General features: G+C 42.9%; 1 protein-coding gene across 3 annotated transcripts; it reads left to right on the forward strand.

Annotated features, from left to right (window-relative positions):
- The first annotated feature begins 92 nt into the window (after positions 1-92).
- Positions 93-20,014, forward strand: ddhd1b (DDHD domain containing 1b). 3 transcript variants are annotated; one of them, XM_086100884.1, is made up of 14 exons: positions 93-1,128; positions 2,322-2,498; positions 2,639-2,767; positions 3,354-3,501; positions 3,572-3,681; positions 5,634-5,740; positions 5,928-6,184; positions 10,002-10,077; positions 10,637-10,786; positions 11,955-12,019; positions 12,925-13,103; positions 14,669-14,920; positions 16,105-16,329; positions 18,102-20,014. In XM_086100884.1, exons 1-13 carry the CDS (start codon positions 396-398, stop codon positions 16,287-16,289), a joined length of 2,568 nt encoding a protein of 855 aa, XP_085957010.1. In that variant the 5' UTR covers positions 93-395; the 3' UTR covers positions 16,290-16,329; positions 18,102-20,014. The 3 variants fall into 3 exon arrangements, with proteins under 3 accessions (XP_085957010.1, XP_085957008.1, XP_085957011.1); XM_086100882.1 differs by having other exon boundaries at positions 16,105-20,014; XM_086100885.1 differs by lacking the exons at positions 14,669-14,920; positions 16,105-16,329; positions 18,102-20,014 and adding an exon at positions 14,511-14,656.
- Positions 20,015-20,321: the final 307 nt, after the last annotated feature.

Below are 20,321 nucleotides of genomic sequence, written 5' to 3' on the forward strand. Positions count from 1 at the left end.
CTCGTTTTTTCGAGTTATTTTATTTTGATGCGTTTAACCGGAATCTCTCTTGTCATTTTCTTTACAACCACACTGCTGAGATTGGCTTCCAAACCAGCGTCGTTTAATTCTAACAGAAGTAACTGTGACGTACGACGATTAAAAAGAGAGAGAAAGAGAGAGAGAGAGAGAATATGTAGACTCGCAACATGATATATTTTACTGAAAAGGTTCGGATCGGTTTGTTGGAATCCGTTGCTATAATGTGAGTGAATATAGTCGTAATGTGAGCGAATATTGTGGTCGCGACCGGCAGGCGTACAGATGTTACAAGGTGGGAAGAAAGAAGCCTTTATGCTGGGATTATAGAAGCACGCGTTGCGTTTTTTCTATGTATTGCAATTTGAATTAAAATCATGAGCGATATGAAGGACAAAGCGAGTATGCGCCAGCAGAGCTCGGATAATAACTCGGTGAGCAGCAGTGAATGGGACATGGCAAATGATGTTTTCGTGTCCGGCTACGACGAGAACCCGATGGGAGTGGAGAACCGCATCGGCGAGAGTGACCCAGTCGAACCCGGTTTGGACAGACACATTCCTCTTTTATCACAGGATGGCATAATGCTTGGCCTATCTGAAGAAGAATACTCGAGCCCGTCTTATCTGGATATCGACCCGAACTACACGGAAAGTGACGGCAACGTGACAACCAAGAAACGCATACGTTCCAACAGCTCGAGGCACAGGGGTGAGATCGTCACGGAGCTGGGCCCGGAGGAGGTCAGGTGGTTTTACAAAGAGGACAAGCGGACCTGGAAGCCGTTCGTTGGACACGACTCATTAAAAATCGAGACCGCTTATGGAAGGTTCAGTGAGCAGAACCCCGACAAGGTCAAACGCCACTGTGAACCCGTCTCTACCGGGGGCAAAGATGTCGCCACGTCCGGAGAGATCCAGCCAGCGGAGAGCGTGACAGCGGATGAGTGCATCGTTCGTATTGAACCGGCGGTCCGTCAACGGCCTTCAGCGTCTGAGGATTTGAGAGACCGTGATGATCACAGCATTAACATGGAGGCAGTGTGTGTGAGGGGAGGCCTCTATGAGGTGGACATCAGAGAGAAGGAATGTTATCCTGTTTACTGGAACCGTAAGCACGCAATATTCTTGTTTCTAAGCCTGCACTGTAAACACTGAACAACCACCACATAACCCAATAAAGATAGGGCAATAAGAAGTAGGCCTATACTCAATAATTATTCATTATATCACTACAACACTATTATTACCCTCCCTTGGTGACTAATAAACTACAATTCACAACAGGGGTAAAAAGTTGCATGTAGTCTCTAAATACCAGATGAAGACCCCATCTCTTGTAAGATTTCTTGATAAGTTTGCCTTACTTGATTAAGTGTTTCAAGAAATAAGCCATATAAAAAGCAAAAGCCCTTTTTAGGCTGTAGCACCTGCCACCCAAAAATGTCATGCACGTGCCTTCCTCTTCAAGGTGGTGGAGCGCTGGAAACGATCCCAACTTATTTAAAGCACATCCTTCAATTCACACTGGAGGGCACATACCGTCCACTATAAGGACAATCCATTCTTGCATTCCCCCTGTTACTTTATGACACTTACTAGCAATAATGGCATTTGCGTGACTAGTTATATCAAGCCATGTTGATAAATCCAGTATTGAGTCACCACGTCACCCAAATTTTAAATTACAAGCTCGTACAGTGATCCCTCGCTATTTCGCGGTTCGTTTATCGCGGCCTCGGTGCATCGTGGATTTTTCCAAACATATTCATAAAAAAAAATAAAATAAAAAAATAAGTCTGCAAAAAGTCCGCAAACAGTCCGCGAGAAGCAGCGAAAGTCAGCAAAACAACAGCAAGTCACACAGAGCAACATATACAGTACTACATGTATATGTTAACTGTATTTTGTTATTCATACACTAACCTAACCTAATTTATACATGTTTAAATCTATTAGTATACAGCATTAAGTCATGTTAATTACTACAAAATTTACTTCTACATGCATGTGCACTATTAAATTTGGCCTTATAAATATTTTTCATACTCATACACATGTATATATACCTATACGGCGGGAGGGGTCGCTACTTCACGGATTTTCGTTTATTGTGGGTGGTTTCGATCCCCATTAACCGTGATAAACGAGGGATTACTGTACATATAAAATGCCTAAGAAGTAGAATGTGAATGCTAAGAAATTCAGTAAAAAAAAAGAAATAAATAGAGGAGACTGAGTGATAGTAGGTGATGATGACATCAGAAGAATCTGATCAGAGGTGTTGATTTTCATTTTCCCCAGAGCAAGATCGCATTCCTGTGATGCGAGGTCAGTGGTTCATTGATGGAACCTGGCTTCCTTTGGAGGAGGATGAGAGTGACACGATTGAGCAAGAGCACCTGGTCCGTTTCCGGGGTCAACAAATGAGGGACACTTATGAAATTGAGGCAGTGACCACCACAGTAGACAGTAAAGATGGTAAGAAAAGAACCATATCTGTAGAATCAAGCGATAAAGTATAGCGGTTTAACTGCATAAGTAGCGTACACGCACAAAAACTATTGGGGGAATAGTTCAAATTGAACTGGTTGTTAATTCCTGTCTCACTCTCTTGTCAGCTATTCACAGTTTGAAGCTGAGCCGCAGCCATGTCGACTGGCACAGTGTGGATTTGGTCTACCTGTACAGCGACGCCACCACATCCAAGATTGCACGAACTGTTACTCAGAAACTGGGATTTTCGAAAGGTGTATGGAAAACTTGTAATACACGTTCATAGACGACCATAAAATGCATCTCACCACACATCTGGATTTTCCATGCACTCATTCTCACACCCTTTGATAAAAATGTAATTCAATATTCTCCAAGAAATTCACAATGGCAGAGAAATTATTGCAAAGCAACACAGTATGCTCTATTTTTGTGACCGGCACCAAACTGGAGCGGAGTGTTTTTTTTTTTTATTGCAGGCGCCTAAGCCAGCATTATTAAAAAAGGGCAGTTTGCGCTGTTGTGGGCATGAACACAGTCGACTTCTTTCATCACCAATCGACATAGCTTTCATTTTCTTTAAATGCGGTTGCGCTCACATCTTGCATGGAGACATCTCACAGCTATCCATGTGTGCTCTTGTCACTACTCTTGGCCGGTGTGGGAACAGACAACGTACCACTGTGAGCAATAGTTAGTGTATTCATTTTAAATTTGTCTCGTGTCATGGGAGCGGAAAAGTGTGCAATTGGCAGGCATCATTTTTACATTGATTCTTCACACTGCTGGACACAACCGGAGAAGCTAACACGCCGCCCCCCCGCCCCTCCTACCCAACAGCTTCCAGTAGTGGGACACGTCTCCACCGCGGGTATGTAGAGGAGGCAGCGCCAGAGGACACACCGCCCGAAACCACCCACATCGTGTTTGTGGTGCATGGCATCGGTCAAAAGATGGACCAGGGTCGCATTATAAGGAACACCAGCATGTACGCTAAATGACTCAGTACAATATGCAATCAATGTTATTGTTTTTTGGTAACACGTTTTTGTTGGCAGGATGAGGGATGCTGCCAGAAAAATGGAAGAGAAGCACTTTCCGAATCGCACCACAGAGCATGTTGAGTTCCTTCCTGTTGAGTGGAGGTCGAAACTGGCGCTTGATGGAGGTATGCCGCACATTGACATGTAGCCATTTAAGATAAAATCGAAATATTGGCATGAGATACAGGTACATTACGAAATTCTGTATTCAAGTCGGGCGGCCCAGTGGTCCAGGGGTTAACGCGTCGACCTCACAGTGCAGACGTACCGGTTCAATCCCAACTCCGGCCTCCCTGTGTGGAGTTTGCATGTTCTCCCCGGGCCTGCGTGGGTTTTCTCCGGGTACTCTGGTTTCCTCCCACATTCCAAAAACATGCAAGGCAGGCTGATTGAACACTCAAATTTGTCCCTAGGTGTGAGTGTGAGTGTGAGCGCGGATGGTTGTTCGTCTCTGTGTGCCCTGCGATTGGCTGGCAACCGGTTCAGGGTGTCGCCCGCCGACTGCCCGAAGATCGCTGGGAGAGGCCCCGGCACCCCCCCGCGACCCTTGTGAGGACAAAGCGGATTGGGAAATGAATGAATGAATATATTCAAGTCAGAATGATGTAGTCATTCACTGCTCTGTCTTTTCAGAGAATTAAGATGATATCAAGTACATGTCCAAACGCCATAGTTCAACGTTATTGCTCATACTATACAGAGACAGACATAAGATGTCGACACACCTGTTCAAATGCCGGATTTTTGCGATATTAAAAATGAGTCCATGATAAAATAATTTCAAAACATTTTATAGCATTAATGTAACCTTTACATCTCACTTGGAAAAGCCCTTAATCCTTATGATTGGGTAGTGCAAAATAACTATGCACACCCTCTGATGGTGATGCGGCTGTGTTCAGAATTAGCAAATAAATTTTAAACTCATATTAAATGGGAGCCAGCACACATTGCCATCATTTAAAGTCCCTCTTCCATCCATCCATCCATCCATCCATTCATCCATCCACCCACCCATCCATCCATCCATCCATCCATCCATCCATCTTCTGCCGCTTATCCGAGGTCGGGTCGCGGGGGCAGCAGCTTTAGCAGGGAAGCCTAGACTTCCCTCTCCCCAGCCACTTTTTCCAGCTCTTGCCGGGGCATCCCAAGGCGTTCCCAGGCCAGCTGGGAGACATAGTCTCTCCAGCGTGTCCTGGGTCGTCCCCGGGGCTTTCTGTCTGTGGGACATGCCCGGAACACCTCACCAGGGAGGCATCCTAATCAGATGCCCGAGCCACCTCAGCTGGCGCCTCTCGGCGTGAAGGAGAAGCGGCTCGACTTGGAGCCCCTCCTGGATGACCGAGCTTCTCACCTTACCTCTAAGGGAGAGCCCGGACACTCTGCGGAGAAAACCCATCTCGGCTACTTGTATCCGGGATCTTGTTCTTTCGGTCACGACGCACAGCTCGTGACCATAGGTGAGGGTTGGAACGTAGTTCAACTGGTAAATTGAGTGCTTCGCCTTTTGGCTCAGCTCCTTCCTTACAACGACAGAGCGATACAAAGTCCGCATCACAGCAGACGCTGCACCGATCCGCCTGTCGATCTCTCGCTCCCTCCTGCCCTCATTTGTGAACAAGACGCCAAGATACTTAAACTCCTCCACTTGGGGCAAGATCTCCTCCCCGACCTGGAGAGGGCACTCCAACCTTTCCGCCTGAGGACCATTGTTTCAGATTTGGAGGTGCTGATATTCCTCCCAACCGCTTCACACTCGGCTGCGAAACACTCCAGTTAGAGTTGGGAGAGCCCTGCTTGAAGAAGCCAACAGTACCACATCATCTGCAAAAAGCAGAGATGCAATACTGAGGCTACCAAACCGGACCGCCTCGATTCCTCGGCTATGCCTAGAAATTCTGTCCATAAAAGTTATGAACAGAAACGGTGACAAAGTCCCTCCTATTAACCCCAAATAAAGTTCAGCTGTTGTAGTAGGTATGATCTTACTGTAGAATCAATGGCTGGTGCATCAAACTTAAGGCGAGCTGTTCTGTTGATGTACATTTAATAATTGCATGGTGGGCTCTTACAGACACGGTGGACACCATCACTCCAGACAAACTGAGAGGTCTCAGAGACATGTTGAACAGCAGCGCCATGGACATCATGTATTACACCAGCCCACTTTACAGAGATGAGGTGAGACTTTTTAATCGTGTGCAAACTCATAGGACAAAACGTCTAAATGGTTTAATATACTACATCATGAGTTTTGTAAACAGGTGTGAATAAAGGCAACAACAATAAGAGTAATACATCATAGTAATAATACATTTTCTGTTCATTTGCCTCATGTGATGAATTATTGCTGTGTTTGTCAACGTAGATTACCCGGGGTCTGACGCTGGAGCTGAATCGTCTCTACTCACTTTTCTGCTCAAGAAATCCAGACTTTGAAAAAAATGGAAAGGTGTCCATCGTGTCACACTCCTTAGGCTGTGTCATAACTTTTGACATCATGACCGGCTGGGACCCCGTGCGCTTTCATCATTTAGAAGTGCCAGATCCAGACGAAACAAAGGCCCGCTGGCCAAGTGATGAAGAGCGCCTTCTTCAGGAACAGCTTAGACTCACACGCCTCAGGTACGTGAAAATACTGCATGGACTGAAGTCACTCCATCTATAACAAAGCAATGTGAATGAGTGGTGCACCGGTCGAGGAAGTGACTATTGATGTTCAGGGTACGTTAACACAATAACAATCTTGTAAAAGCAGGACAGTGCATGTGATATGGCAATGCTCTTATTTTATATTTTCACAACGCTAATGGGCACAAACTGCTTGAATAAAATGTGTAATTTAAATACCGTATTTTCCGCATTGTAAGGCGCTTCGAAGTAGACCTTCAATGAATGGCCTATTTTAAAAGTGTTTTCATATACAGAGCGCACCGCATTATAAGGCGCACAAAATAGAAGCTACAATAATGGCTGCAATTGCGGTATGCATCCACTAGAGCTATGCTAAAGGGAATACTGTACACTACAATAAAATACAGCTTTATTTATGTAGAGCTTTCACAACCGCTGCAGCTTTAACAAAGCGCTTTACAGAACGTTTAAAATACTACGTCCAAGAAATCACAATATTGATCCATATATAAGGCACATCGGATTACAGTCATACCTCGGTTTTCAACCATAATCCATTCCAGAAGGCTGTTCGAAAAGCGATTTGTTCGAAATCCGAAACTATTTTATTTGCCCATGATTAGGGCCTAATACACTATGCAAAAATAACCAAAACAGTCAGATTTGCGTAAACCACCACAATTATGTCTGCTCACAATGAGCGTTACACGAGGATGCATCACTTCCTCGTGTAAGGAAGCCGAGAGGAGTCGAGTGGCGTCTTCGGGTTTGCTCAGTTTGGTCTAAAACCGTTTTTTGGTCGTAAACCGAGGTCTAAAAATCTCAAATTTGCTGGTTGAAATCCGATTTGGTCGATAACATCAATCCATCCATCCGTCCATCCATCCATCTATCCATCCATCTTCTGCCGCTTATCCGAGGTCGGGTCGCGGGGGCAGCGGCTTTAGCAGGGAAGCCTAGACTTCCCTCTCCCCAGCCACTTCTTCGAGCTCTTCCCGGGGGATCCCGAGGCGTTCCCAGGCCAGCTGGGTGACATAGTCTCTCCAGCGTGTCCTGGGTCGTCCTCGGGGTCTCCTCCTGGTGGGACATGCCCGGAACACCGAATCAGATGCCCAAGCCACCTTATCTGGCTCCTCTCGATGTGGAGGAGAAGCGGCTCGACTCTGAGCCCCTCCCAGATGACTGAGCTTCTCACCTTATCTCTAAGGGAGAGCCCGGACAGCCTGCGGAGAAAACTCATTTCGGCCGCTTATATCCGGAATCTCGTTCTTTCGGTCACGACCCATAGCTCGTGACCATAGATGAGAGTTGGAACGTAGATCGACCGGTAAATTGAGAGCTTCGCCCTTTGGCTCAGCTCTTTCTTTACCACGACAGACCAATACAAAGTCCGCATCACAGCAGACGCTGCACCGATCCGCCTGTCGATCTCTCGCTCCCTCCTACCCTCACTCATGAACAAAACCCCAAGATACTTAAAGTCCTCCACTTGGGGTAAGGTCTCCTCCCCGACCCGGAAGGGCCACTCCACCCTTATCGACAGTGAGACCTGGTCGATAACAGAGACATTCAAGAACCGATGTTTGACTGTACGGCATCAGGCGCACTGTCGGCTTTTTGAGAAAATTGAATGCTTTTAGGTGTACCTTATAGTGCGTAAAATATGGTACTTTGCTGACGTGAGTTTAGAATTTGACTTATGTAAGTCCTGTGACTCAGTTGGGTGCAGTAGTTGTGCAGTTAATTTACAGTGGCTATAGAAAGTCTATATGTACACTCATTGTGTCACTTTTGACGGAGGTCCTGAAACCAAGTGTTTATAAACCAATTATAAACCAATGACCGGTATTTATAAAAAACTTCCCACCGGTGACGTGACCTCTGACCTGTACAATCAATTGAAAAAAGTCTTCTGTAGAGGGGGAGCACAAATAAACCACTAAGATAATGCAGTTGCTAAAGAGTGCACACTCTGCTATAATTGTGTTTGCTAACATAGGACACAAGAGCACAGTGAAAAAAAGCAAGTTGGCTCATAGAATGTTGATTAAAGATTCAATAATGGCCAGGGAGGGGGGGATTGACTCCAGTTGGGGTGTCAAGCGGTCCACAGGTGCGGGATTCTGACAGACAGGTAATGAGACAAACCTGGCACCTATACTCAATGAGAAAGATTTCAATCAGAACAGGAAAAAAAAATTAATTGCAACCCTTCTTTTGTTATCAAAATGCACAGGGGTGATTAATCATTGCCAACAAATCTCCTTCTTTTGTTACCAAAATTCTTTTTCGTCAATGGACGCTACAGCTTCTTGTTGACTTTGAAACTTAGCTTGTAGCCGACGTGTGCACATTTTGAGCATGACGTCTCTGATCCACAGGACACTTTGATTCTGTCCTCTTTCATCTCAAACTGCTTCAAACAACAAAGCGTGTGACGGAAAAGTGGTTAGGACTTTGACAATCACACTATGTTCTTATGTTTTTTAACAACATGTATTGAACATTTTATTGTGTTTGTATCCTCAAAACCGGATACACTGTCACAGTTTTTACATTGCAGGGAGCTGGTCGATGCACTGTTGCTTCATCATTTTAAGTGGCGCGAAGTGTTGCCAAATTTTTAGTGGGGGATGGTTCATGTTAGTTGCTCTCGGCTGCATCACTCGGGATTCAGACAGCCTAAAGGTTTTGTTGCGAAGACATTGGCAACTGTTCATAATTCCCTCCCTCTTGTGTGAGGACATAGTTTTGATGAAAAAAACAAATCAGAACATTGTTCATTGGTGAGGAGCTGTGTTGTGTATGCACCAAATGTACCTTTTGGAAATAAGACCCCAAATATTTTAACCTTGGTTTTACTGGACCGTGCGACATTTTCTCATGTTTTTGGTGATGTCAAGTGTATTTGTGGAAAATGTTTTTCTTTAGAAGATAAAGCTTCTGTCTTGTTACCATATCTCATTGCCAAGATAATGAAGAATAAAGGAGATTGTTGTCACGTGTACTAAACAGCCAGTACTTGCCAGAAATTCCTGCAGGTCGCTCATAGTGTTTCTGTCAGCCTCTTGGCAGCTTCTCTGACCAGTGTTCGCCTTTGTCTTAGAATCAATTTTGGAGGGACGTCCAGTTATTGGTCATGTCACTGTTGTGCAGCATTATTTCCATTTGATGATGACTACTTTCGCGGCGTTGCCGTGAAATATTTTATGCCTTGAAAATTCCTTTTTACCCTTTTGCCGACTTTTGCCTTTGAACAATGTGATCTCGCTGATCCTGTGGAAGCTTTTGTGGACCATTGTTTTGCTGTTAGATGTGACTCACTGCACACATGTCAGGAAAAGCCAACTAGAACTTTTGAACTTTATTTGGGGATGGCCAGAGGAATTTTAAATGACAGGTGTGTACCCAGTTTGAAAGTGAACGTTTATTCTGAACAAAGTCATATGCCCAGTTACAGCACACATTTTCTTATTGTTTATTTGGACTTCTCTGTAAAGATTTCATTTTTTTTCAGTTGAACTGCAAAGTTATAGGTGACATCAGAAAAGTTTTTGAAATCATATTTCTTGGTGTCATTTTAAAAAAAATCACAATAACCTGACATTTGAACAGGGTTGTGTAGTCATTTTATACACACTCTCTGTTTTGCTAGGAAACCGTTACTGAACGTAACACTAGCACAGCAACAGCATTTTGTCTACCGTTGTTATTTTGTGACATCATTTAGAACAATTAATATCCATGCACATGTGTATTATGTAAAAAAAATAAAATAATAATAATAATGTGGCATTTTTCTGTGCAGGTTGAGAGATTTGGAAGATCAATTCCAGGGTTTGCAAACGTTGTCTTGTGTTGCAGTTCCGGCTATGAAATTCAAGGTAATTTTGACAGCGAAAATTTATTGAAGGTAATCAAGCGCTTCAAATTCTGTACTGCACAGAATGTAGAAAATTCGAATTAAGAAACACAAATTGATGATCAAATTAATAAATAATTATTTGGGATACTTGATTAACCATTTAAAGACCTTTTTTGATTTAACCATTTGAGGGACAGCTGTCACTACAGTGGACAGGTTATCGTGTTATCAGTTTATGAAAGGGTTAAAGTAGTCAAAATTCTCAGAATTTCAACCACTCAAGAGTAAATCTCTGATTCAAAATAAGACATTTGCAAACATTGGTTTTCTCCTTTGAAAAACACCGCTCAACGTTTTTCATGGTTTCTGTCAAGTGTTACAAACCAAGTCAGTAACTGAATCATTATTATTTAGTAATGTATTTTCTGCACTGTCATTCTGAAACAATGTCTCGAATAACGGACTGGAAATCAAAATCCTTGATGTAACACCAAATTCATCAACAGATTAATCGATTAATCAAAATAATCATTATTTGTAGCCCTAATTCAAATCATTGCTTTTTTTTATTTTTTGAGGTGGAGAATTTCTTCTGCATGGGCTCCCCACTGGCAGTATTTTTGGCACTACGAGGCATCCGTCCAGGAAGCAATGTCGTGCAGGACCATATCCTCCCCACCTCAATCTGCAAACGTCTTTTCAACATATTCCATCCCACTGACCCTGTGGTGAGTTCATTTTCGTGTCCGGGTGATGGTCTCCTGTTTGGCATATTTACGTGCTGGGCCTCATCTCGTGCACTTTGGGACAGCTACTGGCTTGTCAGATGGTACTAACATTCACGGCTTGATGGGAAATATGGACCCGCTACATTCCAACTATTAGCCTTCCTCCAAAGCCACAATCCGTAACTGGATTTATCTGCCATCTCTTTGCACTTGTCCCTGACAATCCAGCAACCCAAAGAAGCTGAATTGCTGACAAAGCGCCACAAATCTCCTGCAACCAACTCCCATAGGATGGATGGATGGTTGCAGTCCAGGATCCCTCTCTGTGTTTCGTTAAAGAAATGAAAACTAGAGTGGTTTAAAAAATAAAAATAAAACAATAATCATAATAATAATAACTGAAACTACATTTTATGTTTCTAAAACTTTAATGAAACTATAATTATGACTTTGTCAATTAATTTCACAAATGAGCTGTTTGAGTTGTTTTTAAATGTATTTTTTTTTCGATATTAGAGCACAACCACACAGAAGAAGGAAGGTTGAACAGTTGTTTGGCAATTCTACTTTACTGAACTTTTTTTTTTTTAATCTTGCAGTTGAGAAATACCATACTAAAAAACTAAAGCTGATACCAAAACCAATACAAACTAAACTAAAATGAAACATTAAAAAAAAAAAAAAAGGTCATTAAAACCAACCTAATTTGTTTGTAGTTGAATGACGAAAGGATAAATTTCAGTCCATTTACTTGAGTTAGAAATGCGTGAAATATCGCAAAAGCAGGCCAACCTGCGCAAGGGTGGGCCAATAATATGATCCGAAACAGCTAACTAACCATAACAGCTAAATTAGCAACAAGGAAGACACACGTTGCTGCTCTTGCTAGTATGGACCGCACACACGCGTCGATCAAAAATGAAGCCACTGCTTATTTGAGCTTTTTATGTTTTCTTCAATAATTTGGGAGGGCCGCTCGGAAACTGTGGATGGTCTGGATGTGGCCTGCGGGCAATTCTTTGCATCGCTCATGGGGAAACATGACAAGCAAATCCGATGTCAAACCGCTTTCCCGGAACGGACTGCAGGAAAACACTATCCAATGCCGCAGAAAATAGGTCATGTTTCTGTCCGAATAATTTGTTTTTTTTTCCTCTGCTCTTTTTAGGCATACAGATTGGAACCACTTATTTTAAAGCACTACAGTAACATTGCACCTGTTCAAATCCACTGGTAAGTCAAATTGGAATGTAGTACATTTGTGGGCAGCAGCTGATTTTCATTTCATTCCGGGGTGTAGTCTTGCGAATAAGATTCAATTTGAAAATCTGTTGATGTGAATCAGAAAGGGTATTTTTTATCTTATTTTTGTTTCTCCAATGTGTCATCCCTCTGATTGAGTCGAAATCTCTGAACAGGATTAGTAGGAAAGAATGGCTTTGGAACCAGATCCTAGCACAAACTGTTCATGCTTCACCCTTTTAGGGACAGCGGTCACGACAGTGGACAGCTCACCATGATATCAGGTTACAGGGTGCATGAAAGGGTTAAACGAGGACAGAATTCAAGAGCTTGGTATGAAGCTCCGGTATTAAGTGACAAAATAACACCAGATCAAAATAATCTGTGGTTTGATGTCCTTAATCCATGACAGATTTTAAATCAACAGTTTGAGAAGCCGTTGATATGGTCATGTTATGCAGTTGACTATTGGTGGCCATTTGGAACACACTGAGCCCTGTATGTGTGTTTTAGATTTATTTAGGCATTTATTTGATTTGATAGTCTCCAGCGCGCCCCACGACCCCTGTGGGGATACGCGGATCAGAAAATGGATGGATGGATAACCAAAATAATCAGAAAATGCAGTTTTAAAATGTTGTTTATTCACGAAAAAAAAAAAACTGTTGGTCCCGATGGAGCAAATCCTTTTTCCTCAGCGCTGGACATACCTTCGAAATCACACCTTCTATTTTTGACGTCTGCTATTGTGTGAATAACAAAATGGCTCCCACATCCTGACACTTCATATCACACCTGGGTCAAGAGGTCACCAACTCCGGTCCTCAACATATTTCTGTATGCATATGTACATTGATCGAAGTTGAAGTTGATTCATCTTGGCTTTGATGTGGCAGGTACAACACTACCAGCCCCACGCCATATGATCAAATTCGCCCCACGCTGCTGAACCTCTCCAAGGAGACGACATCTGTATCAGACTCAGAAAGCCTTCCCAGCCCCTGCACCTCCCCGCCCCAGGCACGACGACACTACGGAGAGTCCATTACCAGTCTGGGCAAGGCCAGCATCATGGGTAAGTCCTGATTTCTGTGTCATTTGCTTATTTATCACAAAGGTTTCAGTTCATCAAATCAATTTTAATATCACACAGAGACTACCCGAGGAAACACAAAATGCAGTTTCTGTTTGCCAATTTAATTTATCAAGAAATCACAAACTAACTGTCCCAATGTGAAACAGACGTGTGGTTTTTTTTAAATTTCAAAGCTAATATTCCCATTCAAATCATTTTCGTTACACCTCATAATACGTCTTAATTCATGCGCCGTATTTTTCGCACTATAAGGCGCACCTAAAAGCATTCCATTTTCTCAAAAGCCGTGCCAGTGCGCCTTATAATCCGATGATATACTGTATAAAAAGAAATCCTCGTCTCACCCCCCCCCCCCTCGGGTGGTGTCCGTCCCTCATTCAGCTCGGGCCCTCTACCAGAGGCCAGGAAGCATGAGGGTTCTGCGCAGTATCCTTGCTGTTCCCAGCACTGCACATTTCTGGACTGAGATGTCCGATGTTGTTCCCGGGATCTGTTGCAACCACTCATCTAGTTTGGCGGTCACTGCCCCGAGTGCTCCGACCACCACAGGCACGACTGTCACCTTTACCTTCCAGGCTCTCTCCAGCTCCTCTCTGAGCCCTTGGTATTTCTCGAGTTTCTCGTGTTCCTTCTTTCTGATGTTTCCATCACTTGGGACCGCTACATCCACTACAACGGCTTTCCTCTGCCCTTTATCTATGATCACGATATCGGGTTGGTTCGCCATTACCATCTTGTCAGTCTGGATCTGGAAGTCCCACAGGATCTTCGCTCTGTCATTCTCCACCACCTTCGGAGGTGTTTCCCATTTTGACCTTGGGGTTTCCAGTCCATACTCCGCACAGATGTTTCGGTAGACTATGCCAGCCACCTGGTTATGGCGTTCCTTGTAGGCTTTCCCTGCCAGCATCTTACACCCTGCAGTTATGGTATATACTGTATATATATATATATATGTATACACACACACACACACACACACATTTATATATAATTTATATATATCAGTATGCTGATTTCTTGGACGTAGTATTTTAAATGTTCTTTAAAGCGCTTTGTTACAGCTACAGCAGTAGTGATGGCTCTACTTCATTAAAGCTGTATTGTATTGTATTGCATTGTAGTGTATTGTATTCCCTTAGTGTGGCTCCATCTAGTGGATTCATAGCGCAACCGCAGCCATGATTGGATCTTCTATTCCACGCGCCTTATGATGCGGTCCGCCCTATATATAAAATCAGTTTTAAAATTCATTGAAGGTGCGCAATATACACCGAAGTGCCTAATAGGGCGGGAAATACGGTACCTAATATGTGGTTTTGATGTTTTGGCTCTATACTATTTTGATATTGTGAATATTTTGGTGTGTTTGTATTTTTGTATTAGATGCTGCTAAACTAAGAGCTGCTAAACTGCTTTTCATTGTATCTGCAACCATTGGTGGTGCCAGCTTGAATGCCATCTTGTGCCAAGACCCCCTTTTGAGTTTGATCGTTTTGTTCAACACCATTCATTGATCAGGTATGGTCCTTTTTGCCCTTCAGGTGCTGCAAGTATCGGCAAGGGAATCGGGGGAATCCTGTTTTCTCGCTTTTCTCGATCCAGTGGGCAGGTGGGCGGAGTGGAGGAGGAGCCCTCAGATTTTGAGGGTCGAACCACAGAATTGGACAACGCAGCGGGAGAGAAGGCAATGCTCCCCGAGAGTGACAAGAAGGAGAAACAAGTCGAGGATGAGCGGAGGGAAATTGAGCAGGCAATGTCTCAGTCCGCTTCAGTAGTCTTAGACCACACCACCTGTAAGTGCAAAAGCTCCCTCTACTCTATTGTTGAACTGTCTGCAAAGTAAAACACCAATTTCGTGATAATAGGACATTGTTAGCCAATCACTACGAATGTCTTGTCTGATACCAGAAGGATGGCTTTGTCATGAACTATCCCTCAAACCACAAGCAAACAAAACAGGCTAATCCAGCGTTTCCCAACCTTTATTGAGCCGAGCCGCATGATCATGTTACAAAAACTGTCACATATGCTGATCACTGTCATTTCCCGTGACAATATGTAATGTTAAAAAAAAAAATCAAAAATTGTCCCACCATTTTATACAGCGGTGCATAAAAACTCACATTTTATGTTTACCATGTCCCAGAGGTTGTTCAAAGAAACGGCGTACTCACATTCCATCACTACATAATTAATGCGAGTGTTACAAATGAATAGGACATTTATATAATATAATATGTTTTCTGGTGTCATGTATAAATGTGCCTGTGTGTGTGTATTTTTTTCATTTTTTAATTTTATTTTGCTGATTATATAAATGTGTGTATGTACGTGTGTGTGTGTCTTTTTTTTCTTATTTAACTTTATTTTGCTATGTGATATAAATGTGTGTGTGTGTATTTTTTTCTTTTTTAATTTTATTTTGCTGATTATATAAATGTGTGTATGTGCGTGTGTCTGTGTGTGTCTTTTTTAACTTTCTTTTGCTGGTTATATAAATGTGTGTGTGTGTGTCCCTTTTTTCTTTTTTAACTTTATTTTGCTGGTTGTCTACCTGTGCTGTTCTTGCGTGTGATATACTGTATGCATGTGTTTGGCTGTCGCCGACACACCGTCAAAAGTTCACTTCACTGACTGACGACTGACGGAGTGGGCCGGCCTACAATTTTAAGATAAACCACTGCCATTGTATCTCAAGTTTGCATTTGCAAGTCAAAACAAAATATTGGCAGGGTGATGGCTTGTATCTAAAAAAAACCTCATACGTCGAGTCACTCTTATCGCAAGTATCACCATAAGACACCTTGCCATCTCCAAAACCGTCACTTTTCAGCAAACAAAAAAAAATTCCTTGTTTAGTACATATTTTACACATTCTGTTTTTTGCTATGCTTTTGATAGGTATGACTGAATATTTTTTCTTCCCATCCAATGGACAACAATAAACTACTGCGTGCTGTGTTTCTATGTGTTTCAGTGGAACTGGAAAGACGCATCGACTTTGAGCTGCGGGAGGGTTTGGTGGAGAGCCGCTATTGGTCAGCGGTGACCTCGCATACAGCTTATTGGTGCTCTTGTGATGTGGCGCTTTTCCTCCTGACGTTCATGTATCGACCGCAAGATCCTCCTGAGACTGCTGAGGACAACACAGATGCCTCTTAAAAAACAACCCCCCCCCCAATCATTTCACACATAAGGCACGGTCAGTCAATTCATTTTCCATTTACACATTTGAAAAAAAGAAAAGAAGCGCTCCCATTCTCATTTGCTGTTTTATTACAAAAGGATCTCCTAAAAAAAATGGTATTGATTAAATACTGGTACGATTTTATACACCGGTCTAAATTGCGAACACCCTGAATATTACTTTTCAGTCAAGCCGTATTGATTTTCTTCCATTTTCTTTGTACATCATGGCTTCGAAGATAAATGTTTATACAGTATTTATTTACTTATTTAAGCACGAAAATGACTGTTACCAAATGAATTGAAACTGAATTGACAGTGAAACTCATAAGCAGACGCAGGCACACACACACACACGCACACACACACACACAATCTCGATTTGTCCCAGTTTACACGCTCTAACCTTAATGTGACCTTTGACAGAAGGGACGTACTGTCCCCAAAGCCTCGTCCTCTCACCACTTTCCATAAGTTCCTCCTCACGATCTTTTGCGGCAACCATTGCTCCTTTTACCAAAACGTTTGTGCTGTTTTTATTGTTGAATGTTCCCAGTGTGGTGTGTACCTACAGAACGGTTTCCCGCTATGACTGAGGCCACGATGATCCTGTTGCCCCACAATTGCTCTTACCCTAACCATTGAGCGCTACAACGCTCAGCTTTGATACTGTCATCGGTTCCCAACATAACATACCACGGAGAGACAGACGCTGAGCTTGACAGAGTCGGCTTGTCTGGTGGTGATCATATACAGCAGGGGTGTCAAACTCGTATTTGTCGCGTGCCGCATTGTAGTTACGCTTTCCCTCGGAGGGCCATTATGAATTTTGGGAATAACTAGTTTACAATCAGAAGCCAAGAATAATGACTGTTATTGTTACTGTGGATTACATTTGACAATTTGAAATTTTGGTTCAGACTTGAGAAAGCATCATGGAACTTGACATGTTTGATTTGCTTTCGCGGGCCACATAAAATGGTGTGGCGGGCCAGATCTGGCCCCCGGGCCATGACTTTGACACCTGTGATATACGTACAGTGTTCCCTCACTTATCGGGGTTAATGGGGACCAGAAGCGAAAAACAGCGAAGGAGGGTTTCCTACCCCCCTTAGAAAGTTTTGTGTCAGTGTATGTGGGTACCAGCGTGTTTTAAATATGTAAACGGTGATTATACTTTACATATTTGAGAGAAAGACTACAGAAATACCCGTATTTACTAAAATCTTTAATTATAAAACCTTATACAGTAATCAGCATTGGCTTCTGAGAGAGGCTCACAGACTTGTGTTGGTGGCGTAGAAGGGGGCTCTCACTTTACGCACTGACGGTATAGCCGCCGTTAGCCTCCAGCTAGCCCTTGGCCAGGTATCCCCGCCCGGCCAATGTGTTTATGATAAGACAGAGAAATGTGCTGCTTTTTTCGGACAAATTCAAAAGATTACGCCAGAGAGAGGCAGGCGAACGATCAGTGAGTCAACAGCGTGACGAGTCACGAGACACAAGGGAAGGTGTTGGGCGGGGCTGCGAAACCGCGCAACCAATCAGCTCATGGGATAAATTCACTCGTGCTGTCATTGGTCGACGTCGCGCCGGGAACCAATCATACGGACAGGCGTGTACAAAACCTCTTGAGTCATTTGGCTTGTTTTTTTTTCGGAATATAGTACTTTGGAAAAAAAAAGCGATGAACTGAAGCAGCGATAAAAGAAGCGCGATATAGCGAGGGATCACTGCAGTTGATTTAAAGAAAAAGCACATTTACGTTTTTATTTTTTTCCTTTTCAGGATTTCTGTGAATTCAGTAGGAGTGAGAAATGGACTTCCTGTATGGCTGTGACACATTTGCTGGGTGTGCTTGCACTTGAAGATAGTTCCTGGTTACTTAAAAAAAACCCACGTCGTGTTGGATCAGATGGACGATATTTTGGTGACCACAACTATTCGCTAGTATCGTATCCATAGAAAGGCCCCACCTTTCCCCCGTGTTTACAAAAACTCTCATTTCCGACGTGTCGTCTTCTACCTCTGTGTGCCCGTGTCAATGCGTTTGTGTATGGCTGTGTCCGAAGAGGCTGAATGGAGACAAAATGGACACCAAAAGACAACTACTTCAGCAGTAAAATAACTCAGCCATAAACCGTATTGAAATACTTTTCTATTTTTCTCCAACTGTGAGACTGCCAAGTCACAAAAGCCTTTTTTTTCTGTTATCCCTTTACTCCTGATTGCAAAAAGCCAGTTTTGTATTGACATGATTGTGCATGACAGTGGCTGAGCGGTTCGAGCTGACCCGAACGAAGGTAGAAACGTTCTTCACATTCTGAGTTACTAATACAAACCGTAGAAAAATAAGATCAAGAGTATAAAAACGAACTTTGTGGAATCATGTTGACTGTTATTGTGGATCTGACGTGGTGAGGCCCCTGCCTCACAATCTCTGTTCCAGTTCATCTCCAAATGTGTTTGACGGACGGTCGGCACCCTTATTTGCCACTTCCACTTCAAAAATCATCCAAGCATGCCTTTCTCGTGCTTACTTTTTTAAGCACAATGATAGCATCGTATGATCACTGATTGTGAGGGTCATTTTTATCTCATTTTTAAACGTAAAGCGGCCAAATGTTTGTGAGTTGCCAACACGATGTTGATTCCAGCAACATCTGTGAATTAAACATACAGTCAAACCTCGGTTTTCGAACATCTCTGTTCTCGACCAAATCGGTTTTCGACTAAAAAATTTCGAGATTTTTATGCCTCGATGACCACCGAAAAACGGTTCTCGACCAAACTGAGCGAACTTGAATGCGCCACTTGACTCCTCTCGCCTTCCTTACACGCGGAAGTGACGCTTCCTCGGGTCGACGAGGAAGTGACGCTTCCTCGTGTAGCGTTCCATTTTGAGCAGACGTGTTCAATAAAGATTTTTTTTTTTAAAGAGCGTGGTTTCGGTTTTCGAACAAAAGGGTTTTTCGAACAGCCTTCTGGAACGGATTATGGTCAAAAACCGAGGTATGACTGTATAAGCACAGACCACGATGCTAGAAAATTTACTTGAGGATGTTTTTTTTCCTCCATGTGGTCAAATACGGGGTAAATGGATCATCAACATAAAAAGACTGGCAGATGAAGCAGGGTAAGGTCTGATCTTTTGTTGCCTTGTTTGCTCATTCCCTAGATCAACCTTTGGAAAAAAGGAAAACAAAAACGTGTCATGCATTTGTTCGGAAGCCACTCGGCTTGTACTGGTAAGCGGTTCTACTTTTACAGATAGCAGTGTACCGTTTACATTTTGTAAAGTGGATGGAAGTTCAGAGGCAGGGGTGTCCTTGGTTGATGACTGTCTCGTTCTCATAGCTGCAGCCGATTGGTGCCGAGCCGGAATGCTTTAATCCCGAATCGATGCTAATGCAGTGTTAACGTCAAATTTAAAATTGGAATAAGAAACACTTCTACGGCATAAATAAATCAAATAAGTACGGCGGTCGGTACATTTCTTGTGCAGCGTGCGGGCTAATTCATTGTTGTAAACTTGAAATGCCGTATGTTGAAACCGTCCTGAACCAAAGACACAGTACAGTACATTCGTTTTTAATTTCAAACAATTATGTCATGCTCCCTTCTTTTCAACATCATCTTGAAATGACTGAAATTTATCCTGTTCCCAATTTGATTTTCATTAAAAATTTTGAAGATCCACATTTTTGTCTCCGTTTATTCATTCATACGCTCTGTAACCTGATAACATGATAAGCAACCGCCGTCCCTGAAAGGTTTAATTATACCTCACTGTAATTATATCCTTCTGTCCTAGCAATTGTGTTGGACTGCACCGTGTGATCCTGAGAGGCGTTTATAATATTTTGGGGAATGACATTTGAAATTTATGACGCAACTTTAAGTGGAATGCACTAATTAGCTTCACGAGGAACATAAACCACCTCCATACGGAATAATAGCATCATTGAAAAACATTTGAGACACTTAATCAACATCAGATTTAAGAGC

The sequence above is a fragment of the Hippocampus guttulatus genome, chromosome 20, assembly GCF_054856545.1.
Source record: "Hippocampus guttulatus isolate MCC_2025c chromosome 20, RoL_Hgut_1.0, whole genome shotgun sequence".
NCBI lineage: Eukaryota > Metazoa > Chordata > Actinopteri > Syngnathiformes > Syngnathidae > Hippocampus > Hippocampus guttulatus.

Excerpts from the sequence above, each read along its gene's own strand:
- ddhd1b (XM_086100882.1), top strand. The coding sequence starts at position 396 with ATGAGCGATATGAAGGACAAAGCGAGTATGCGCCAGCAGAGCTCGGAT. Across the intron at positions 2,499-2,638 it reads CACAGTAGACAGTAAAGATG|CTATTCACAGTTTGAAGCTG; the intron begins GTAAGAAAAGAA and ends CTCTCTTGTCAG. Across the intron at positions 10,787-11,954 it reads TCCATCCCACTGACCCTGTG|GCATACAGATTGGAACCACT; the intron begins GTGAGTTCATTT and ends TGCTCTTTTTAG.